Source organism: Streptopelia decaocto, assembly GCF_964273445.1.
Source record: "Streptopelia decaocto genome assembly, chromosome: 4".
Taxonomy (NCBI): domain Eukaryota; kingdom Metazoa; phylum Chordata; class Aves; order Columbiformes; family Columbidae; genus Streptopelia; species Streptopelia decaocto.
Genome location: NC_138658.1, coordinates 58880079 through 58905934, shown reverse-complemented (window position 1 = coordinate 58905934; position 25856 = coordinate 58880079). Strand labels below are relative to the sequence as shown.

The following is a 25856-nucleotide window of genomic DNA, read 5'->3' as shown; positions in this document are numbered from 1 at the left end:
AATCCTCAGCTCTTCTGGAACATTGCAAGTGCTTGCCCACTCCTGTTTCACGGCTGGTTAACACATGGTGTGCCCCAGCAGATGACAGAGACAGGCAGCTGCATGAACAGTAGCTGTGACACTGCCTTACTAAATGGGCATCTCTTCTTGGTGTTTCTGCTAAGGCTTCTTGCTGTATGAACCCAAGTATGTTCTGAATCCCAGGCAACCTTCCGAGGTCTCCCACCAGCAATGTGGATGCTGGAGACATCAAGGTAGCTCTTGCAGATTTTTGAGATCTGTTAGTGACATGTGCCTACATAGAGGTTAGGAACAGGGTGGCACAGTTAGTTAAGAAGCTTCTTACTTCACCATATAATCTTACAAAGATCTTCAGAGAAGGCAAATACATATCAATATCTCTGTTTTACTCTGCACAGTTTGACAAACCTATGCCCACACTATTACCATCTTTCACAGTACTACTTTCAGTGGGTCAGACCTGCTGTAGCCATGAAATCTCCCCATATCTGTTACACAAAGGTAATGAAAACTCTGCTCATGGGTGTATGTTCCGATATTATTTCACTACTTTATTACACATATAAATTAATAGAGAATAAGTGGTTTATACATTTCCTTGAAAAATACTTTTTGACATCTACCGAATCTCCTGTTTCAAATATGCTGTAAATAACCAAGTCTTCTCTAATTACTTAAAAGTATATTACCATTTGAATTACTTAAAATTTAATTATATTTACAGTGACATTATATAATGCTTCTGTCTCTAAAAAGTAAATACTAAAACTGAAGACATTTATAGGGACAAAGCAAGTAAACAAAACTGCGAACTGGTACAACAGCTTCCCAAAGTAATGTAACATGAATATTTAGTTTGAGAGTTTATACATCATGGTGGGGCACATTTCTCAAAATATTAAGAATTTCTTGACTTTGGGTGACATCACTAAGATTTGTGATGAATTTTAATGACAGCCAACTTTTTTTTAATTAAAGCCATCATCTTAAATTGTTTTTTTAAATTAAAAAAGTCTTAAAAGGTTGAAATCAAAACAAGCCATTTAATTATTTCCCTGGATACTTGTATATATAATTTTCAGCTTTGATTTTAGAAGGGAAATACTTCAAAGGGGGGAAAAACACCACCTGAGAAAGCAGGTCAGTCTACAGTAGAAATGAGTGAATTATTTGCAGCAGACAATTTATTATGAGAACATAAAAGGCAGAGGTCTCTTCCTCTCAGAGAAGGCAAATGCTGTTTTCTTTATTCAGTTTCAGGATATTATTCATTAAATGCTTATTTCAGTTGCTACCATGCACCTCCCTTAACTCTCATAACAATAGTTCTAACATTCGCATTCTGTGACTAGTCATCTAAATCAATCATTTATACTCATTCAGGCACAGAACAGCAATATTTTAAAAAACCAAACCAACAGGAAGAAAGATATCACTAAGGCCTTGTGGTTTTTTCACTGCCTGCTCCAATATACTGAAGACTGAGGCAGTGAGCTGCACAGTTTTGGCTCCCAGGCTTGTGGAAATGCTTTACTGACAGGAAAAAATGAGGTATAGCATGCTCTCAATTTAAAAAAAGAGAGTGGGGTGAGGCAAAAAAAGGAGAGAGGGAAAAAAAAGAAAATAAAAGAAATTTACATCTTCTTGGAGCCACAAGGACTCAGTGGCCAAGTTACATTACATTTCTCCTAGGATGTGTTTGTACAGCAAATAACAACCGTGACTGCAGGCTGGGGAGCCATTCCTACACAAGCTGTAATCCATCTCGCCTCTGACTGGAGCAATAACAACAGAGAAGCAGCAGTTCAATTCAAACTTAAGATACAACAGACCTCACTACGTGAGAACAGCTCCATGATGATTAGCATATTATTAACTCCTGCACATTAACATCACCTCTTGTATCAACGCATTTGAACATGCTGGACAGACAGCAATGCTTTCCAAAGCACCACTGTTTTGATTAACCAGTTTAAAGGGGGCTCTGAAGGACACGTCTCAGATCCCACCAAAGTGGCTAGAATATTTCCTGACATTTAGAACTCATTACTTGTGGTGTCCCAAGTACTGCTGTACTACAGACAAAGAAAATGCCGTTGAACATTAAACTCGCTTTGAACACTAAATGACATAAAAACTACATACCATGTAGTAATTGCATTTAAGAATAACTAAAAGTTTTGCTACTTAGAGCCCTGTCACTCCAGTGATACAGAACCTTTGCTTAAGGAACAGTCTCCAAATCTATTGTTTGCTTAATCAATTCAAATCAGCAACTCCACACAAGCCACACAAGCCACAGAAGCAACAGTGAAAATGGCAAGAGACACTTCAGAAATGGAAGTCTATACATTTTAACAACAATGGACTAAAAATGCCAAAATACTCTCAGGTCACACTGGCTCTTGAAACCTCTGCATTAATCGCACAAGGCAATCCTCCTTTCCAGTGTCTGACCTGATCGCCCTATCAAAGAAAAGATGGAATGGAAAACAGAAAATAAAAGAGAGAAAAAAAAAAGAGACAACTCTACCTCTCCGCTCCACAACCATTTGCTTTCATTATCAAAATTTCTTTGGGTTACTGAACTATGCAAATGTTTTAAAGAGCTGAGTACTGAGAGGATATGAGGTATTCTAGGTTTTTCTTTGTCACTGAGGGCTGCTTTGTTCTAGGCAGTTCTTGAGAGGTGAGTATACCTAAAAAACACTACTATTCCAACTGTATCATTTCCTAATGCAGTTTTAACATTATATTTAGTAAGGGCTACCCCAACACTTACACAAATCTTCAACAATAAAAGTGGCAAGTATGGTGATGAGAAACAAGGCAGATTTTGAGAGCAGCAAAACATTTCTTGCTGGATGGTCTATACCTGGGAAGGAATTCAATCACTGCCATAAAAAAATCTTATTAATCAAAAACATGTGAATAAGCATTCTGCGATTTGCTGAACACCGATCCAAACAGTCACCCACAGACTGAAAGGCCAGCTCAAGGTCTTTATGAATGTAAAGCTTTACCTTGGCAGATATTAAGAACGTTTTTGTGCTGCAAAACTTGTATCTGGCCCTCTGCCCTGGAAAGAATCTCACCTACTTTCTTTAAAGCTGAATTTCACCCAACTTTCTTTTGTCATTGTTTTCAGATCGGGAATAAATTTTCTGCACTGCGGATTCACAATGCTAAACCAATACAAACCTGACATATTTCAAACAAAAGCATATCTTCCCGTGTTGCTAAATCTGTATCTTCTAGTCTTCAAGTTGTTCTGTGCCTGTATTAGAATTACTTATTTCATTTACACTTTTTTCTTTCTTTGCTTCTTTTCCAAAAGTCTTCAAACATTTGTCGAGTCTTTTTAGGAATACATCTACATCTTGCTTTTTGATTCCAATTGCTGAGGCAGCGTTGAGGTAAGCACAGGGATAGTTATTTGCATGTGACATAAAGCCTTTAAAAGTGTAGTTATTCACTGTCTGTACAGACCCACAGGGAACAACCCTGAAACAAACAAATAAAGTTGTGATTTGGTTAAAGGTGCTTTAGATATTTTATGTGACACTCTGTGACGAACACATTTACACTAGTTCCTACATAGTTTAGCATCTGCTAACTCTAAACAAAGTACCGTAAGCAGGCTTAGGGCAGGCATTCTCCAAGCTAGTGCCCAAGCATCACTATGAGCGACAGTAATAGCAGATCCTGAATTAGCTCAAGTTTGTGTGCATACACGTATGTCCCTTCCCCTCTTCAGTTAAATTATTAAGGCTTTCACTGCTGGTATTTATGAACTCCCCAGTGTGGATGGAAAAGACATCTGCCACAAACATCCCTATTCCGTAACAAGCCCTAACTATCTGACCTGCTTGGTCTCTGACCTGGGTCAGCTCACCCCTCCTTAGGCAACCTGGTGACCCCAGTCTCCCTGGGACATTTAAAATCTGTTGAAAGGCTGGGTCAAACAGTGTATATGCTATCAAAGAATGTGAGTAACATAAAAAAAAGGAAAAAACTGGAACCTTTATATCAGGCAAAGAATTGGGCAGTTTTAACTTCAAAAACTTAGCCTCTTAAAACATTTCAGCCAAAGATGGCTGAAATTGCAGGACAAGCCAAGGTTAGGACAGGCAAATTAAAAAGAGCATTTAACTACAGTACATATAGATTTACTGTCATGCATCTGTGCAGGAAGTGGAATAATCCAAGCTAATGAAGCATACCTTCTGATGTGGAAACATTCAGCTCTGCCACGAAAAAAATGACATTAAGTCTATGGCAGAAGTTAGCATGGCAGAAGTAATATTCAGATTAAGGAACCCTGCCAACACAAATTTTGAATCATTCTCCTCTTCTAAAAGGTTTAAACAAAAAACATTTAAAATTATTTGGCTTGCATTTCCATGTACCAGTGTCTCTAAGAATAAATTCAGCTCAGACTGGCCCAGGTTGTAGATTTTTGAGGGTTTTTTTAAATGCAATTAGTTCTGGAAAGCAGGATTTTCTTCCATATGACAAAAAGCTATATAGGGTATTAAAAGCTTATTCCCCTGACATCCAGCACAACCATATTTGTGCTGCAATAAACAAAACAAAGATCTTCTCTAAGTAGCTTACAATGTAACTATAAGATCAGACAACAGCTGGAAACTAAATGAAACCAAGGGGTACTAGGGAATAATGACACTAAATTAAATGGGCATGGATTATCTATTTAGCCTACCGAAGCGACCTCATTGCGAACTCAGGCAGGTAGACATTATTAGCAGATAGCAGTGATGAAGAAGGGTATATTGCTCTCTGACTTGTTATTGTCAGACTATAACCCATAATCCTGAGACAACTGGTACAAAACAAATATTACAAGATTTCATAAAATATATACCCAAATTTTTCAAATTCACAGCATCCTTACCTTGCTCCAGAAACTTGTCTTGTGAAAAGCATAGATCCAAGCTGGGTAACAGCAGCATCATTATTTTCATCTAGATTCTTCAGTGACATGGCTAAAGTAACAAAAGGTCAGGTTAAAACTACTACAAAGCTTCTTTTTCTCCAACAAAGAACCACAGGGGACAAGCTGTTTTCCAACAACAAAAATGTACCCAAATATTGGTGTTCAGATACAAAGAAAAAAAGAAATACAAATACTACATTTCATAATTTTTAACTTTTCCACAAGCTGTCGTAGATTACTTCTTCAGTTAGACAGGCAGACTCTGCACAGGCAGACAATATTACCTTGGTGTTCAGGAGAATTTTTGGTTAGAACAAATATCTTGAGTAGGAATTCCATAACCTCTTTTACAGCACTACAAAAGCATGGATAAAAGAATTATACCCTAATTTATTTTAAAATCTACTTATTTATAAAGTATTAATATATGCTAACATCTTCTGCCTGCCTGGATTACAATGAGTATCGGACAGGAACAACTTTGCAAAAAAATAAAAGGCTCAAGTGGCTACTCTATTTTTATGGTAGGTTACCTTATTGGGTTCAATAGTCTCATATCAGCCTAAGAACAATTTAATGGAGTGTAGTGGACAATGTTTAATATATAGGAACTGTATGTGAAAGTGCACAGTATATAAGATTTTTTTTTAATAGATAAAAACCAACAATTACCTAAAGAAATGGGATTATGTGGTGTTTCTAGCAGTCTCTCATTGTGGTTATCTGCCAGCTTCTTCAGCTCACTTGAAAGATAGGAAAACATCTCCTGGAAAAAAAGAGACAATATTTTTGTTATTAGCTATCAAACAGAGAAAATAATACCTATTTCACAAAATGCTTAAGTCTCCATTATAACCCACAGGTGCCCAGCTGATCCTCTTTTCATGTGTACCAAGTAAGTAGACCAGGCAATTCCCTGAAATCATTCTATAAAGGAACAGCTCCATTTATTGAATACTGTTTTTTCCCCTCAAGCTGGTACAAAGCTCTCTATCTGGTCTAATAAACGTGCTTGGGATGTCAGTCATTCTCTCTGTGGCCCTGAAACCTAAGGAGAAGAGATCTTGAAGAGATTCCCAGTGCACAGCAGGTCTCACCCACCTCCCCCCATCAGGCCCCTGAGCCACAGAAAATGAACCATTACCATTGCAGATGGCCACGTTATAGCATATTGCTTCTTACTTTTGTTTTCTCTCTATTCATATAATACATTCCAGACTAAAAGTAGTGTGTTTTGTTACCAGGTATCACACAACTGCAATTACCGCTAGTGCAGACTTCTTTTTCTGTACGAGAATGGCAATGCCATGGCTTAAGGAGCAGGCTCTGAGTACACATTTAGTTTCACACAGTATCTACTCTCCCGAATCCTCAGCTCTGTTGTGAGGCCAGTCCTCATCCTGGGACTGAGCCCTCCTGTTCAAGCCTACCAAAAGAATGGAGATACCTGAATTTCTGCCATCACTTGGATTGCACCTTTATTGTAAAAGTGTCATAAAACTGGGATTCATAAATGTTTTGGCTCAGATACAAGTCACACTGCACACAAAAGGTTGCTTCTCTTACTTCATATACATTTTATTCCCTCTCCCTTCCCCAGTAGTAATCTATGATAATTGCTCATGGTCTTCCTCAGTTTAATATCTTCACATATCGTCTCAAAACACCTATGGACAGAGAATAATCGCTATTCTTTTTATGGTATCCTTTGGCTTCTTCTCCATCCTTCTCAATGCTTAGCCTCTCATAAAAACTAGCAAAAATATACAAATACTGGGTAGTCTTTTTAAAACATACTGAACACCAGATTTTTTTTATTTCTGGCCATAAAGGTTGTGCTGCTCTTCTGCTTCAATGCGACTGCCTGTTTAAGCATCCTCATCAATTTCTGGACCTGACAAGTGATTTTTCGCTCTTTGAATAGAATTGCCTCTTCTGTTTGCAGACCAGTATCCTGTTCTAATCTGCACATTGACAGATACAAATTATAACTTGTCATCAAAATTCTGTTTTTAAGCAGAACCTCCCAAAGGTCTTACGAAACCAAATGAGCTTCGTGGCAGCTGAGTTAGAAGAATGTCACAGCAGCTTTTCCTGAGCCACTGCAGGGAACCCAACCTCACTTCATGAGTGACCAAATGAGCACAGCTCCTGACCTGGTTTTCCTCCTACCATAAAATGAATCCAGACGGAGAGGAAAAAGTATCATTGTTACTGTCTAAATGATTATGCTATTGATCAAGTATCAACAAGAGCATAATGCGACTGTAATACTTGGAACAACAATAAAAATTTCAGGAGGCATGTATGGTTAATTATCAGAACCTGAAATTTGTGAGAAAACACTCTTATTTTTCAGAGGCATTTGCAAATCAAATTATTTTATGGGTTCAATTTACCAGAGTTTATTTACAGTTCATGCACAGAAGCTGAAAAACATTTACGTTTCAAATGTTCAGACACTTCTGCCTTCCTTCTGGTCCCTCACTGAATATAAACACATTACTCACTTGTTATTTGCTTTCCACAGTAAGCATCACCAATGTGTTAGTCATTTCATTAGTAATTGTTGTTTTTTTTAAATCCAAATCATAAATTAATTTGTGCTCCCTCTGGTGGCTATTTACTTCTACAACTGAAGCAAAGTATTACAGAAATACACATAAATTGTGTTTACTATGGAGATATTACTGGTTAAATTAGGACTGAAAAAAACCTGTACTGGAACAGGAACATATTCCAAATGAATTGTTTTTTGTGTGTTGTACCTAGGGAATTCTCTATGGCATCTCTTGCAGTATTTATTACTGAAAGGACTGCAAGTTGGTATAACCAGTGGATAAATATTTTACATTAAATCAAGTATTGAGGTTACTAGATGAGCATTTATGTATATAGGAATTTGTTAAAAAAAGGGACAATAGAAAGATGGCAAAAAAAAAAAAAAATCTAAGTATGTATTTTCATCAGATTGACTGAAGCTACCTGAACCCAAATTCAAAACTTACTTTTTATGAACAACACTATCTTGCATCTTTTCAAAGGAAGCCCTCCAGATATTTTATAGTTTGAGAAGTTCAGCAGTTTGTTGCAAGACAGATTAATGGCCTTTCCAAAGAAAAAAAAAAAAAGCAATATTTTGTGAGGTCAAATCTATAACCAACCCCTATCACAAAATATTTGTTACGTGGAAAAATTATAAGCAGCCTAAGCAATTATATACAAATGAGCTCTTACATAATCGATTTTCTGTAGCAGGCACTCCAGTGAAGCCATTATGCTAAAGTTGCATTGAACAATGCAAGTAATACTAAATGTCAGTTAAGTTTCATTATTTCATTATTTCATTATTTCATTCACTCTTTCCCCTTAGAAACTTATCACAAAACCTCATCAGGCTAGTGAAATGAATGCCAAACCATGTGAAATTGTCTTGCACTTCTTCTTGTCTTTCTAGCACCTGAAACAATAAAATACTTCAAAAGATACAAAGAATAAGTCAACAATGGAATACGCATCAAATGTGCTAAACGACTCAGTTAGCTGGACAATATGGGGGTACTAAATATGCCATTAGTCCCACAGCAGGTGACAGAGAGACAACTGATGAAGACAGAAAACTTTTTGTGCATAGCTGAAACTATTGCAGCTGGTTCTAACCAGCCGGCTTGCTCACACTCCCAGCCTGGAACGCTCTGCCTTCCTCCCTGTGCCACTCTCATCTGGAGAGATGAATTGTCCTCAAAGAGCCATACAGCTGTTTATGGTGCTGAAGAACACAGTGCAGAAGAGCAATTCTATAACCTCTCTGCGCTAGATACAGACTGCCAGTGCTCATGTGCTGTACCTGAGACTGATCTGGTCCCACCTTTAAAAACAAGAACTTCAAAAACAAGAACAAATGTAAGACAGAAACTGTGCATGTACATGTGTGATATCTACATATGCCATCTACCCTTGTAGATAGATTCTCCGGCACTGCAAGATCGAGAATGTTGTTCTGAATTTATAATATAATGACAAGTTTTAAAAATATGAAACTAATTATGGAACTTTAAAATCTCCATATCAGGTAAAAGTAATCTAACGTAAACTGCCCAGTAAGTCTTGCCTATCTGCTATTGTAACACTAATGCTGACAATCACCACACTCACGTATTTTTGAAAGGTCTTTTTTAACAACTCTGATCAACACATGTTCTCTTCAGCGCTTGCAAGACCCGGCGACTGGGCTCCTTGTGGGCCACGCCGCTCCAATACAAGCTTTAAGTACGTACGGCCTCTTTGAAGCTTCCATTCACAGCTGGCACTTGTTCAATCACACACCACCATTTAAGATAATAATTTAATTCAGTTAAACTACTTGCCTCCAGCCACCCTAAAATGTGAATATGGCTCCACATATTTCACACAAGGAAAATCCTGCAATACTACCACATATTTGGCAAACTACAGCGTAGCAAACTGACTAGACAAAAAAAGAGTAACGAAAGTCTGTCTTCTTGTAAGAATACTTGATTTTTTATATGTTTAAATTCCAGCATTAAGTAGCTTTTCTCTTATTCTTAAATTCAATCATAAAAAGAGCAGCAATATAAACTCACACTGAACTGTACAAATAATTTATTCCTATCAGAATAATTACATCAATGGTAAACCACAAAATGTAAACCCAGGATTTTACTGAATTGTGAAAACCAAACAATTTCCTCCCACTTAGTGTGACTTTAAGTATTTTAGATACATACTTTGTAAGGACATAAAAATTACTCCAGTTTATCACTCTTAGAAAGTATACAGACAGAGGATACAGATATAAAAAGCTCCATCATGTCCCAAGTAGCATAAAAATACATTTCAGAAAATCAGAATTATCTTGATTGTTAGATTGTTAAGGAAAGTCTAACAAGAAAATCCATAACTGCTGAAAACAAAATGAAGCCATCTCCTCTTCAGTAATACCTGTATAATAATTAGTTAAATGGATTAAATGCACCACATTAGAAAATAGTTGACAGGTATCAAACCTGATATGTAAGGTCCTGAATGTAAAGCCTGAATGTAAGGTCCTTGCTCTCCATCGCTTCTGAGGTGACAACTGAAGTCTACAGTTTATGCTACTATACTGTGCAATCACTATATTCGCTACACGTGGCCTGGTTCAGACACACAAATACATACATGAAAACAGAGTTTTAGACCTTGCAATGCACAATATGGGACACAACATAAGGTGTCTAGAGGAAACCAAAGGAGCCACTACTAAAACTTAATCTTTACATAATATTATGAGTTATTTAAAAGCAAAGACTAACAAATTTGACCAAGGGTCAGTTGCCATTATCTGCATTACAAAATAAACCGGAATCCCCTATTGAGATCAGAAAAACACTGTGCTAAACCTTATATAAACACAGAAAAAGGAATACTGAACATTTAGAACAAGTGATCAAGCATTACTGTTGGTGTTCTTCTTCCATCCTTTCTCTGGAAACATCAAGACTAAATATGACTATTGAAAACGTTCCTTATTAAGCTTTCATACGTGGAAACTTTTATTCAGACATTTGGACAGCAAGTGTGTGTTACTCCCTTGCTCTTCTGTTCTCAGATCCATTGAACCATTTTACTCCTTCATATTATAACATGTAATAACATATAATCTCATACTCTCAGACAATTGCACACTCCATGACTGCCAGCTTGTCAGAAAATACCATTCTACGTACATGCTCCTCTCCCTCATATAATCTTTTCCCTTCCTATATTAAACAGCTCATCCGTGTAAAAGAAAAACTGGGCAGATTATTTCTTTCCTTGGTTGTGTGAGATTAATCTCTTCTCAGTAATATTCTGGTCTTTCTGGCTTGAGCTCAAATAACCTGAAGTAACACTCATCTGAATAAGGATAAGGTAAAAAGAAAAAAAACCCACAACTTGGAAGTCTTTTTACAGCTGACTTTTTGTGTGAGTAGGTGTAGCTGCACCGATATAGAAAGGAGTACTCAATGTCAAGCTATAAATAGCTCCTGCTGGGAGCCTAATAGCCTCTGCCTCTGCTTTCACAAAGCACAGGCAATAAACTGTCACTATTACATTTTTACAATTTGGCAACAAACAGATTTAAGTAAAAAAAAGGTTTATATTTCTACAGCAAATCCAATAAAAGAAACATATTTATGCCATATAAAAAGCTGTGTTTATAGAGTATACTTCCATTTGAAACAAAAATACCTGAAATTGTAAAAATATAATGCTTTATTCACTTTAGAATTCTACTTCCAAGAAAATTACATGATTCAAAGCATACAGTTATTCATGAAGACTATTTATGAACAAACTATTATTTATGATTTGGAGAATATTTATACTGCCCATTACATTTCTGCTATCTGTGTAAATCTAATATGAAAATCAGCTTTGTAGAAGACATGATAAATTCACTTGAGATTCTTTTGGAGATGAAAGTGAAGGGGGAAAAAATGACAATTTGCTATTAGTGAAGACACAAACCATACATGGCAATACATACAACAGTCCAGAATAAAATGTTAGAAAGTGTATTGCAACAGTGGCAGAAGTGGTAACTGCTTTCAGTGTTTCACAAACCATGTTTTCACTTCAGTTGCACACATCACCTCTTAGTCTCTGTAAGGCCACTAAGCTGGCTTGGTTTTCTATAGTCTCGCTATTCCTACAGGATCTCAATTCCAGAACAGAATTTCTGGATGCCTTTACGAGCAGCTAGAAACAAGCCACAGCATTCAGTGCTATTGCCCTACCAGGTAATCAGGGGCATCAGCAAGCTGTCAGCAGAGAACAATTGAAACACAGTTTCTAACTAAAATAATGAAACAGATCATGCATGATTTAAAACTATTAATAGTACTTAATTCAAAGCATTTCCTTAACTAAAACCCTATACAAAAAGAACTCTGTGTGTTAATATATACAGAAAATCAGGCCTGTAGTATGTCCAGAATTAAGGACAACTCCAGAGGTACAGGTTCCGGCCCTAGACCACTTGAATGTCTGTGCAATGCAGTTATACCCAACCTAAAACACAGCCTGTGAGAAGCAGAGAAGAAACCTAGCTCTCTACCTAGCTGAATACCTTGAATGTCAGTATTTTTCTATTTTTGTTCCCATGCACAGTATTTATAACCTAACCAGAAGCTGTGATTCTCCAGAGAATGTGGTACACAAACACTTAATTACACTATCATAATACAAAGGCACCATAGGGCCAAATGAAGAAGAGCAGAAACCCATGGGTTACCTCTGAGGATCTCATCTCATGCTTTGGTCCTGGAAGCAGTGTGATCACAGTAACACAAAGTGCTTTCCAGATTAGGCTTTTATGGGCAAAATTCTATTGTGCTAGTCACACTTTGGAATAGATATGAATAAAGTACAAGATAGTACAGGACCTCAGTTCAGCCTTCTGGTTTGGAAAACAACATGGAAATCAAGCTTACTCATGAGCACCATTTGGCCAAGAAGTAATTATATCATATGGCCTTTCCAGAATCAGAGCTGTGAGCTCAGAAGAACTTCAACAGCTTTCTAGACAGAAACTGGATTTACTACACAAAGCAGTTTTGCAACAAGAATGTTAACAGCTGACTTCAAGAAAATGCTGCTTGCCAAAAGGCTTACCTTTCTCTCTTTCAGTAACTGTTTGTAGCCGTTGGTACCTAGAGACAGAAGCGTAATGAGGACATCTAAAGAAGGAGACGCAGATGCTCTTCCTGAAAAGCACAATATACAGATTAAATCGGCAAAAATAAATTTTATGTGAAAGAAAGCTGATAATCAAGTTTTCTACAGTTATTTCATATGGATGAAATCAGTCCATGAACTAGTTACCTGGATACATTTTGCTGATCTCCTGAATGAAGGACTCATTGAAGCCAGCAATGATGGCACCACCTACTGGAACCATAAAATTTTTGTCCAAGCTCTGAACAAAAGCATCTATTCTGCCTACTCGAGCACCCTTTATCAAAAAGAAACAAACAAAGAAAAATCCACAGCTTATATTAGGAAAAAGGAAACACGTGATAGCATCATAATTACACAGCAATGTAACTGAAATAAATTCCTGAAACTCTCTCAAATATTGTATGTGCTAAAAAATCAAAAATCACAGTGTTAGCTCTTCTCAGCATTGCTCACTATTATTACCATTGTCTGCCTAAATAGTACCTTTCAAATTCCTATTTTGCTATGATTTAAACTACTGACTTTAGTTCCTGCAAGTCTAAGTGCAGCTTATTTTCAACAAGCAAAACCAAAAACCCTTGCAATTGAATTGGAATTATATAGTTAAAACTGTACAACCCAAAAGGTTTCACAGATTCTCACAGTAAAGGGCTACAGGTTAATGCTTCATTAGAAAAGAAGCTTTTACTTGATACGTGTGTAAATTTGCATTAAAACAACTGGGCTGTGACAGCACTCCTTCTTACAAGTCTGCCTGCAACAATCAAAATCCAGATAACTTCTTGTACTAGCGTTCCCTACTTCCCGGGAAACCAAATGTCCTCATATTAATAGCTAGCTACTCAGATACTCTTAAAGGATAAAATGTGGATTCTGCAGTACATCTTCAATTTGAGCTACATGCTACTGTGAACTGTACAATTCAAAAGTATGCAGCATAACAGAACCTGAAAAGTATATTAAAGAATGTGAAATGAAAATACACGCGTATTAAAGTACTATACACTAAAACCAAGAAATAGAAACAGAGTAAATAGCTAGGTCAAAAAGAGTTAAAAAAGCAGATCCACCTAAACTGCAGCTGTTATTTCTATGTTTTAATAGCTTAGTGCATGGGAGATGGGAAGAAGGACTCCAAGTTTGTCAGCTTTTTGATGGGAAGATGAATGTCAGCAGCTATCATTTGATTTAATTGGCAGGAGGCCACCAAAGGAAAAAGCATGACAAATGAAATGGTCTCAAAAGCTCTTTCCTGTGACACCCTTCCAAGTTCTGTTCACACTGTGCTCAGCATGTACATATTCCTGTGTTCATTAATAACTACTTCCTCACAGACAGTACATTTTCTATCACAGGAAATACATTTTTGTAAATAAATGTAAACCAAAACAGAGCTCAAATGTATACATTTGCATAACCAAAGGAAAAAAAAAAAACACCACACAACAAACAAACCTCAACAACCTATCAAGAAGCCAAGAAAAAAAACCACAGAAAGCAACACAGTAACAGTTCTATTTGTAGCTTTGTAGTCTGAAAGATACATTTCAGGCAGTAAAACTGAGCAATTCCACAGCCCCCTTCATGTCAGAATTCCACTAAATTTGTGCAAGTTAAATACAATAAACATGTATCACGTACATTACAAATAAAGCATATGCCATTTTCTATTTCATGTATCACTTCACGTTTTGTCAAATTCCTTCAGTCTCTCAAGATCTAGAAATGCCAACATGACGTTCCTGCCATATATCAAGCTGGTCTGTGCCCAGTTAATAACACAGTGACTTCTCAATTAGAAAAAAATATATGACCAGCATAATAGTTCAGGATCCCTTGGATCCTGTTAAAAAATATCCCTCTGTTCTTTTGATATGGGCAACAGAGAGAAAAGAGAAATATTTAAGAAACAGTGCATACACATTGCAATGAGCAAAAATGAAAGAATTTTAAGTTTCATGGCTGATCTTGGATATTAAGCAACCTCCTTTTCAAATTAAACAGGAACAGAAATTAAACTTTTTCAAACACAACACTGAACCCAGTTTCATCAGCTGTTCTCAATGACAACAATATTTTAATAGTAGCAACATCTACAAAATGTTGCTGTAGAATCTTGTACCTTCAACTGAAAATCTGTAACTCACTCTGTTGAAGGCTTAATCCCTATTCGAGTATGATCCATTATTTTATATTTAGCTAATAAGTTTATGAAATATTTTAAGAAAGCTTTTTAAGGACATTCTTCCATTACGAAAAACACTTGAACATAAAACAAAACCTAAATAAATTTGGTTTGAATAAATAAAAAGCACATAATAGAAGTATTTCCCTCTGCTCCGCTTTCTCAGAAATACATCCAAATATCAGACACGCACAGGATTACTCTCAAAGCTGTGAAACATCTGACAAAATTTCCTATAGTCATCTACAATCAGAGAGTTACTTATACTTGTTAAAAAAATGATTTGAAATACACAGCTCCTACCTGCTGGATAAGATGCATACATTTTGAAGACTGAACTCCATAAGCATTGTTGACAATATGGGGAATGTCATAATTAGCACAAATCACAGCCAGTTCCTCCAGTCTATGAGCATAAAATTGTAATTTAGAGAAGCATTGATAACTGTAACTCATGTTACAAATTAGACCATTAAAAGACTGAAAGGTCCACAAGGAGGCCAGAGTGAGAAAAGAAACGTTTTTTATTAGTACCTCAAGGTGTTACTTGTCACCTTAAGATATAAAGGTTGAGAAGAAAATTCTGTTAGCTTTTCCATATATGACAAATTGTCAACCTGGGCTGAATTTTTTTATGCTTCTCTGAAAGTTTTGTCAGGAACACAGTAAACAGATCCAAAATCATTCTGCTTCAGATATAAGCATTTTTATACTACTTTAATGATAACTAACAGAGCTTCAGCTATTCACACTTTTTTTTTCTTCTAATATTCAACCTGCAAATGGCCTAATGGAAGTTACAAGATGCACACTGGGAATCAAAAGCATCATGTAATAGTAAGTCTTCACATGGTTCTGTTCATTTCAAATAACTAATATTTCAACCCTTTGGCTGAAATCCCATTTGCATATTTCAGATAAACTGATTAAAAAAAATATATTCTTCAAAGGAACGGAGAGCCCTAAAACATCTGCACGTGGAAACCAATAAATTAAAACTCTGTTTAACTGTTTACTCAGAAATAAAGACAAATCTTCCCTTGCCTTTGGAAATCCCTGAAATCACAGTGAATTCAGCTTGGATTGATTTCTCAGTCAAACTAGGATTTATGTGGCTGCACAGGTCATTTTGGGTAAGGGCCTTCAACAGTTTAAACATACATGTACTTAGTATCCTCTTTTGAACCACCCTAATAATGCTCTATTTTTCAAAAAAAGCTCTTGTTTTCCCTCAAACATGTGAATAGATTTCAGAAATAAAATCTATTTGAAAAACAAGGTAATAAACAATAATGTAAAGTGATAATAAAGGTAATAATATTTTTTTAAATGAGGAAACTCTAAACCTTCAATGCATTTTTACTCTATCTCCTTCTGTACAGCCTCTCACTGTAATTTACTGACTTTCACATAAAACATGATAGAGTATGAAAACATTTTCCAAGAGGTGACATTCCACTGCATTCTATTACATTGCCTAGTGTCGTTTTGTAATGCAAAATTCAGTTGCAAACCTCAGATTAAATTTTCTAAGCCTCAGTCCTTTGGAAAACATCATCACTGTATTATCCCTAAAAAAAATCACAAGTATGTAACGATTAGGAAACACAAATAGTATAATGTACGTATTGATCTCCTAGAGTCAAGATATTCAGCAGGAGCTGCATGTCCAATAATTTTTCACGTTTATCAACATCCTGAATCCTGAACTATGTAACACTAACAGAATACTTCAGGAAATATAACACTACATGTGGCAAAGTTTTTGCCCTCTGATCTGCTGATCTTAATCAGATTCATTCCTCACCTTCCACAGAGACTCAAAGGAAAATAGTTCCCCTCTTACAGTTTTCTTTTTAAGTGCAGGTGGAGAATTTCACCAAACTGGAAACATAAGAGGGTGCACTGTTACATACATTTGGCTTTCTCGCCTCCTGAGGCTTAAAGGAGCAATAAGCTAGCTTCTGCAAGGACTGCAAACACAGAAGTCTCTTTTCCTAAAAATATTCTGTTGAACAATTAGATCCATATTGCAATACACAAGATGGGAGTGCTACAGCTTGAAAACAATATGTAATTATGCAAGGGAAGCAAACAATTATGCACAACACATGTCTGCTTCCAAGACTTAGAATGAACCATTAAAAGAGCTGCTGGTCATATTAGGAAAATAAAGCAGTTTGGCTACTACTCAAGTTCTTAAAATTCACAAATGGAACTTAAAGAAATATTTTCTAGATCTTTCTTTTTTCCTTTCTCTCTTTCTTTCTCTCTTGCTTGTGAAAGTTCATAAAAAAGAAAGCTTTGCTCTTTCTTGTAATAGTAATGAAAATAACAAGATACAGAGTTCTGCTAAGTACATAAACTAACTGAAAAAGGCACTTTTTTTCCTTTAGTTCTCTTAAAGACAGTAGGTTTAGAGACAACTCACAGCCACACATTGTCTGAGAACTGATGTGTCTCTGAAAGACAGTAGTGAATTACTGCCATAAAGCTAAATAGTACTTCAAAGGAAACCTATAGGTACACAGGCATAACATTCTTACCTGACCTTTTAACAATCCTAAGCCACTTAAAATTTTAAACCACCACCACCACCACAACTAAACAAAGTCCTATAAATGCAAGACATTTAAAAAGGTACACTCCAGAAATGCTGCATGGGATTTTCCTTCCTGGAGGAAGATGAATGTTACAGCCTTCAATAGCTGACAGTATCCTTTAAATAGAAAGCACATTCAAATCCTCCTATATCTGTGGTATATCATAACACAGTGCCACTACCTAATAATTCATCTCTTAGTTGCAGAGGACAAAACAATCGCATGTCAAAAAGAGGAGGCAGATAAGGAAAAGATTCATTTACCCAAGCTATAAAATAGACTATTCTATTTTGATGACTGTGATTTAAGTTAGCCAATAAATCTGCAAGTCAACTTCAAGCAATGTTCATAGTATTCTGACAGAATTATATTGTTTTAACTTCTGCCTAGCAACTGAGTTAACCCATGATAAATATTGCATTTTTTTGAAGGTAGGAAAAGAGAGCAAAACATATCTTTACCTGCCATGTTTCAGGGTCAATAATGTTGCTTTCCTACACTTGCAAATACTCAACTAAATTTTCCAGATAAAGCAATTTACAAAAGAGCATGCACTGCAGAGGAACTCTAAACATAATTCTTTGCAATTTTGTGATAGATTAAAAACAATTAAAGTGGAACAACTGAGACACTACATTTAAAGCAATGTAAAAAAAAGACATCCTACTAATATCTCATAGTTCAACATACTACATACAAGTCCACAAAATATACCTGTTCAAATGCAAAATCTAACAAATTTGCTTCTTTATACTTATTTGTGTAAGAAAATAGAGGAGGCAGGTTTTGTGAGCAACAATAGTGCTCATTTGGACAAATAACTCAATATACCAAGTACTGTAGCCACCTCAACTCCAAGATGTCATTTTCAAATTGAGAAGTTTTTCAAATATTTCATAACCAGACTACACGTTGAAATAATGTCTCAGATACTCTATTTCCCATCCAGAACCGTAATGTTCATCTCAGCTTCAGCTAGTGCTTGAATGACATCTTCATAGCAACTACGGAAGTTATGTATATGGACACATAATATTAGGAAAGAAGGCAGTGTATTTTAAGCTTCTTTTAATGGTGATTTAACAGCTGGAAATTATAAGAAGCAGCATCATGCAATCAGGCAGCAAATGTTCAAACCAAGAGAAGTTACAGCAGTGCAAATCATATGTTATAGTTGTATAGCACATCTGCCCTAGATGGTTACAAGAGTTTCCTTATTTCACTATATCTTAATTAGCCCTATAAACATCAGTATAATATAGGAAAGAGTAACTCAAGCAAAGAGTTTAAATTTAGCTGGAGCTTTTTTTTTTTTAAATTCCATTAACAGCTTAAGAAAATTCATCATTGGCTAGAGGAGAAGAGGAGAAAGGCAACAGTAATATCAAAATGTCGCATTAGCTATGGAACTACATTTTCTGGACTACGGTTCTATGAAAATCTACTTTTACTACTTCCATGAAATTATAAGAAAGCCACTATCAATACGACATTCATTTCATCACAAGAGATCATCATTAACCTCAGTTATACAACAGAAGGAAAACCTTCTGCATTATTCTCACTTTAAGGTACTTTTCTGAAAGTGGAACATTGTTTCAACCTGCCATTTTCCTTAAGCAAGTGGATCAATGTATCTTTACTAATTGTTGGCACTAATAAAGCAATTTTAGGAAGATGGACATTCAAAACATGGAGGTTTTGTTTGGTTTGGGTTGCTGTTTCCCCCACTTTTGGGTTTCATTTCCACCCCACTGGCTTTTTTAGGGACAAATAACACACTTCTTACAAAGATGACTTACCTATCAGGTACCCTTGGAGCAAAGCAAGATGTTGTAGAGTGCACACAAAGAACACTTTCAGCACCAAGAGCCTTGATTTTAGCCTCTACTGCTTCGATGTCTGTCCGTAACTCATGGCCTTCTAATACGTTTTCTATCACCACAGGCTCAAAACCTGACCAAAAAAAAAAAAAGCAAGACCTGAATGTATATCATCAAATCTTTAAATGTGGGTTTTTAGCTCCAGTATAAATCTGAAAAATCTTCTGCTTCCGCTGTTTTTACCAGATTCTTTCAGACTTGGATTAAGAACACAGATACATAAGCTGTTTCTTTGTACGATGCCCATATAGCTAAAAACTACAATAATATTCTTGTTAAATATAGGACTCCAGACAAAAGGTTATCTTACATTCTTTGCATGCAACAGCAATCAGCTTGCAGATTGTTTTAGAAACAGAATAACCTCTGCCCTCCCAATTAAAAATCTTTGACTGGCATTCTTGTAAACATCAGCATACTAAAACAGCCTCTCTACAAAGGATGCCATTAGATGTAGCAATGCAAGAATGATATTTATGAACTGGCTTTCATCATAACGTTCTGCCTTATTCAACCTATAAAATTCCTAATTACTTCTTAAAAGTAAAAATATCCATGTTTGATCTCATTTTGAAACTGAATTTTAGCTTGGATTTTATGATATGGCATTTCCCAATTCTTTTATTTCATTAGGTTTCCAGTTTGAGTTCGCATTTAAGATGTACAACAACTGAAACTCATAAGGTTGTTTCTCAAGGATCCATAAAAGAAACATGCAAAAAGAGGAAACAGTCCTCTTCTTGTAAATGCTGGAATGTTTCCAGTTTTGGAATTGGCTGCTCAGGATGGACCAAGAGGGTCCATCAGAGAGCTACCAAGGTGGTTACAGTACAGCAGCACCAAGCCATCTGAAAGGGAATTACAAAGGCAAGGATATAGTAAGAGGCAACAGCAACAAATTTTGGCTTGAGAGGTTCAGAACAAACAGCATGAAAAATGTATTTTTCATTCAGAGGATAGCACAGCACTGGAACAGAGAGGCTGTGGAATCTCCATCCACAAAGGTTTTCAAAATTCAGCTAGACAAAGGCATGTGTGACTTAATCTAGCACATAAAGAGTTTTCTTTCTTAAAAAAGGAAGCCTGTCATGGTAGCTGCTCAAATTTCTAGCTTATAAATTATTAAATAAATAATTCAGGTTTTGTTTACAGAATAAAACACTGGAAGCCATATATTCCCTTCCCCAAACAGGTGTGGCATGGAAGCACCATCATGTGAGCTGAAACAACCACTACTTTCTTAAAAACCACGTATGTTCAGTTTTACTGAATGAAAGTAAAGGAGGAGGGGAAAAGGGAAAGAGTGACTTCCAAAGCAGTGTAACATGGCAGCAGCAATGTGAATTTTTCCTTCAAGGCTCAACACTGTGCCTTAACACTGACATGTAAGGCTCAAACTCTGCACGAGAACTTGGACTAGAATGATTTACTGACATTTTTAGTTCTAGTCTGGTTTTCAATTAGTGATCTAGAAGGCAGAGACTGCACTTACTAGATAGTTGATAGATACCAAATACCTGCTTCACTGTTATTTTCAGCTGATAATTCTTTTAATTAATTATGTGATAGCTACTGTAACTATTAAAAAAAATAACAAATCAATTACATTTCCTCACAACCTTCTCCATTATAAATGTAATTTCCTAGCTTGATGTGCTAAATTGAGCCTAATATTCCGAAAACACTCCCATTTTTCTTATATACGTGTTCTATTTGTTATCTGATTCCTTTTAAACATCTCTGTATCTTACCTGGACAGAATCCAGTCTCTGCTTCCAATTGTTTGGTCATTTTTATCTAATGAGTCTTTTATGCAAAAAGTAATTGTGTCCTAGGAACTAGGACCAGAATCTATGCCACCACCTGCAGGTATGTGCACTGAGCTGGAAAATTATGGTCTCCCTTACTTGCCCTTTCCTTGATCCCATGCATCTGCTGCAGGAGGGGACAGCTTCCGTGCAGAGATAGATTTCTATCCTTACCTTACCTACAGTGGGGTAAACAAGGAATTCCATTTGAGAGAAATCAAGGTTTGAACTAAGGCACAAAACTCATTTCCTGAGTGAGCTGGGTGACAGTGTGAGATTAAAAACAAACAGGGCTGCTAACACTTCTCATGTTCTAAAAAAGAATGTGCAAATCAGACAGCTTGTCACCTTCTGATCACAATTCCTAGGACACATGCTTTTTGCATAAATCTAAGAGAAAGTTCTGAACCATGAGCCTTGATTTTATGTAATTCTCAGGACAGCAAATTAGGAATCTAACTCCAAGAGTGAACCGTAACTTCCTCAGTACTGTGTTCTCTACTTACAACTTTATACACCTCTGTACCTCAGCATATGCCTACATTTTACAAGACATTAAGACGACAACTCACACGTTAGAAATCAGGAGTATAGAAATAAAGCACTTAGAGCTACTATGCATTAGGCCTTTTTGGATCTTACTGCAAACATATGAAGTGATCCTACCAGACAAAGTTTTATATCTTTGGAAGAACACACTGCAATAAGTCAGCTCCTTCTTACCTGCAGTTATCATTGACTTAAAGCAAGATTTCTGGTCTATACGTGGCCAGATAATGTATTTTGCCTTTGGTCTCTTGTGCCGCAATGTTAAAAAACACAGAGTTAGACTCATGCCAGTTGCCATAGGAACCACAAAGCAATTGGTCACTGTCTGGACACCTGCACATAAAAAGTAAGTCAGAAATTAAGATGAAGAACCCATGACACGCCCCAACAAATCAGAGATATTTTTGGATTTACACCTACCAGCCAGCTTTATAATATCCAGAACTACTGAATTAGTAAGTTTGTTCAAAAGGCTGGATCCTGCAGCTTTAGGCTGGACTGCAGAAATGTCACCTGACCTTCCAATTCCATGGATCAACCTAGACAAAAAGGTTGAAAACATACATCTATTTTTTTTCACATCTCAAACCAGTAATTCTTGCTAACTGAAGAGAAATCAATTTGATAAACAATTGTGGAAAATGCTGTACCCAATGCAACATCAATTATCTGCCATAATGATTTCCATTATAACAAACTACATATATCCATATGAAACTGTCTTTTTTTTTTTTTTTTTAACAGTAGATTCACAGTGTTCCAGCACGTAAGTAAAAACTTTGAGAAGACCCATAGTAGCAATACCTTTAGCATCTGGCAGGCTTCCTTTTAAACACACCTCAGCACTTCTTAATGCCTGTTGAATTAGCATTATAAATGCTGACAGGTTCTGACACACAACTCCAAGGAAAACAAAACTCAGTTGCCTATAGTGTAGCATACTAAAGGCATAGCGGTATTATACAGATACTTCCCTGACAAATGCTTCATCTCCATAAGGCAAAGAAATAATACATACTGTGACAAAACATCCCGAAAGACAGTAAGGTTAATGTATCACTTTGCCCACCTTCTACAATTTCACTTCATCTACCTCATTCTACTATTCAGTATTATGCATCACGCAATACCATCTCTCTCTGCATCCAGTTTATAAATTATGTTGATAAACTGTGTTTATAAATGTTGGATATTATTTAACACCTTTCACAAGTGGAGGATCCTGAAACTGTTTATAAAATGTAAGCTTACAGAACTAACCTTACCCATGGCTGAAATGAAGCAGCTGCTCAAGTAAACTAGTAACTATAGATATCTATTTATGCCTCTGTTTTTGTTTTACAAATAGAATAAAATGCTGTCTGATGAGCGTATGGAATTCAGAACTTCTTCGAGCATAATTTTACAGCTTAAACTTTTTTCCCCATTTCAAGACATAGGTTGAAATCAACAGTAGCTTGATAGGTAATATAAACTTGCACATAATCCTTACTCCATCAAAAATATTTTCTTCCCTCATTCCTGCTGCCATGTTCTTAATAGCTTTCTCATACTACTACTTTTTCTTTTCTGCATACTCCCTTCCTAAGGAGCTATCCTCTCTAAGGTTGCCCCTAAGAATTTATTAAGCTGAAAGGAAATACAGGTTGAGAACCATATCCTGCTACCTCCATCACTCCCAAAGATACCTGTAAAACTTACTACAGAGATAAGTGGAGCAGAGGATGCCTCTGTACCTTTTCTTGCTGTTTCTAACACTCACAGGTGAAGGTGAGATGCCAGGTAACAGAGCTATATCAACAGCAGCTGAACACCAGCCCAGAAGCTGGGCACACTTCCTCCAGTGCTGTCAGAAAGCAATACTGCCTCGGAGACTCTCCCCGCTGTCACCCCCACCTCCCTCACCATACATAATCTAGACTAGAAAACAGTATAGAAAACAAGAAAAGCCAAATGAATGTATTACTGGCTTTCTTCATTAATTTTTCATGGTAGAGTAGGGCTTATGAAAGCCATTAAGCCTAAGTAATTCAACTTCCATATGGTATAGCTCACTAAATTTTTGCTCTCTAATATTTTGTGTTAATCTTTCAAGGACAAACATTTGAAGAAATTTCACTTTGTTTCATTCCTGATAGATAAAACATCATAGTTAGGTACTCAGCACAGAACTCTACACACACACACACACACACACACACAAAAGTATATTCGTAAAGAAACTAATGCAGAACCTCTAAAACGATAGCATCCAACATACCTGTTATAGGAAAATAGGGAATTAGGATTTTAGGCCTAAATCAGTGTTATAAGCTGTGCTGCTAAGGCAGCAAACGTTATCAAGGTCTCAGATAACAAGTCACAACGAAATATGCCATTTGAAAGCATTAATAATAAATCTGAATAATTCAAATTGCCAATAATTTGTACCTGTAATGCCTTCGGGCAACGAGTCCTGATGCCACTCTTCCTTCCCTCTCACCCACACCACAGTTGCCCAGAAAGTTATTGCTGTCCATTATAGCAAGTTCATGAAGAAACAGTTCAATGGTGCTTTCATCCCATCCATGTTCAGGACATTTTCCCTTAACAAGAATAATATGAAGGTAACTACCAAACTTGGAAATTAAGAATTAATATAACTTCAAGCAACTGTTCGATTAATGTTACCCTTCCTTCCCACACTGAACAGCAGCTTGTATTTTCATTATGCCATTTTATATTATCTAGTATTATTAACCTGTATTCAAATAAATGTTAAATAACATTTTTCCATATATTAAGTGCAATTACATTAGCATATCCTGATATTAAAATAGTCAAGATATTTTTCACTTTCAGGTGTTCTTTAAGGTACACACAAAACCACTGCAGCACATACATGTTAATTACTCCCTAGAAGACTATAGATTATTTGATGCATTCTCTGAATAAGAATCTACTACTATAGGAATTCAACACAGATAACCAATGAAAGGGAGATAATTGAGCATTATATAACAAAAAAAATATTAATTATGAGCAGAAAGAGAAATATAGTTTCATTTGTAACATGTTCCTATCTGTATATTTTCCTTCACAGATATGATCTAATAGGTAAAGAAACCACTTACAGAATATAACGTGTTAAAACCTGCAACCAGAGACATGCTCTTTCTTGTGCTCTTTACTGCGTTAAGAACCACACTCAGTCTTTGCAAACTGCAGAAAAGTTCCTCAGAGGAACGGAACCCACAAACCCATGAGCAACACTGTAGCAGCTCAAAAGTCCAGAGGCTTTTTTAACATGTCCATATAACAGTAAAACAATTTCAGTAAAAAGTAATTCATTTCTGAAGTGTGGTAGGAAAGTTATGTTTGAAACAGTGGATGATGTGACTAAGGATGTTCAGGAACTGAAACATTTGAGAATTCATTGATAATGATTTCTGTACATTTGGAGACAAATACATTGTTTTGGCAGCACGTAAGTACCGTTTTTTACCTCATATAACAATATGTTAGTATCCTACTGCTGTGAAAAACTTCTTTAACTGTTTGCTGGGCCTTTCTCAGCAAACACACCACAATCCCTTTTTGCCCCGACGATGGCCGCTCATTCCGGGGCTCCATAAAGGCTCTGCCAGTACGGCAAAGCCAGCCGGGCTGTTCCGAGCCACCCCACCCGGCCCGTGCCCCTCACCAGCAGCGTCGCAGGTGAAGGCGGCCGGAAGACCAGGGCGGGAGCTGCCGGGGCCCGCCAGGCCGCGCCAGAGCTGGGCGGAGCACAGGCGGGGCCGGCTCGCTCGCGGGATCCCAGGCCGGGCCCGCGGGCAGCTCAGCGCCACCTCCCCCGCTGCAGGCCCGGCGGGGCGGCCCCGTTACCTGCTCCAGCAGCGCCCGCAGGCGCAGCTCGTGCGCGCGGCGGCCCTGCGCCCCCTGGCGGACGTAGGCCGCCGTCACCAGCCGCTCGCTGGAACCGAAGTTCTCCGCGTTCATGGCCGAGGGGCGGTAGCACGGGCAGGGGCACCGGCTCCCGGCAGCAGTGGTTCCAGCCGCCGTTCCCCCCTCGGCACCGTGTAGTATACGGAGCCGCCGAGCGAGCCCCCCGCTACTCGGTCAGTTCGCGCCGGAGACGGACAGGGG

At 37.1% G+C, this 25856-nt stretch overlaps 1 protein-coding gene across 2 annotated transcripts; it reads right to left on the bottom strand.

Annotated features, from left to right (window-relative positions):
- Positions 1-553: 553 nt before the first annotated feature.
- On the bottom strand, positions 554-25856 carry SEPSECS (Sep (O-phosphoserine) tRNA:Sec (selenocysteine) tRNA synthase). Of its 2 annotated transcripts, XM_082050952.1 has the most exons (11): positions 25596-25856; positions 24162-24316; positions 22152-22270; positions 21906-22064; positions 19294-19447; positions 15192-15294; positions 12848-12977; positions 12638-12729; positions 5651-5744; positions 4937-5027; positions 554-3525 (listed from the first exon to the last, which is right to left on the bottom strand). In XM_082050952.1, the coding sequence occupies exons 1-11, from the start codon at positions 25707-25709 to the stop codon at positions 3276-3278; spliced, it is 1461 nt and encodes a 486-aa protein (XP_081907078.1). In that variant the 5' UTR covers positions 25710-25856; the 3' UTR covers positions 554-3275. The 2 variants fall into 2 exon arrangements, with proteins under 2 accessions (XP_081907078.1, XP_081907079.1); XM_082050953.1 differs by lacking the exon at positions 21906-22064.

Excerpts from the sequence above, each read along its gene's own strand:
- SEPSECS (XM_082050952.1), bottom strand. The coding sequence starts at position 25,709 with ATGAACGCGGAGAACTTCGGTTCCAGCGAGCGGCTGGTGACGGCGGCC. Across the intron at positions 22,065-22,151 it reads GGATATTATAAAGCTGGCTG|GTGTCCAGACAGTGACCAAT; the intron begins GTAGGTGTAAAT and ends TTTTATGTGCAG. Across the intron at positions 3,526-4,936 it reads AGACAAGTTTCTGGAGCAAG|GGTTGTTCCCTGTGGGTCTG; the intron begins GTAAGGATGCTG and ends TGTTTGTTTCAG.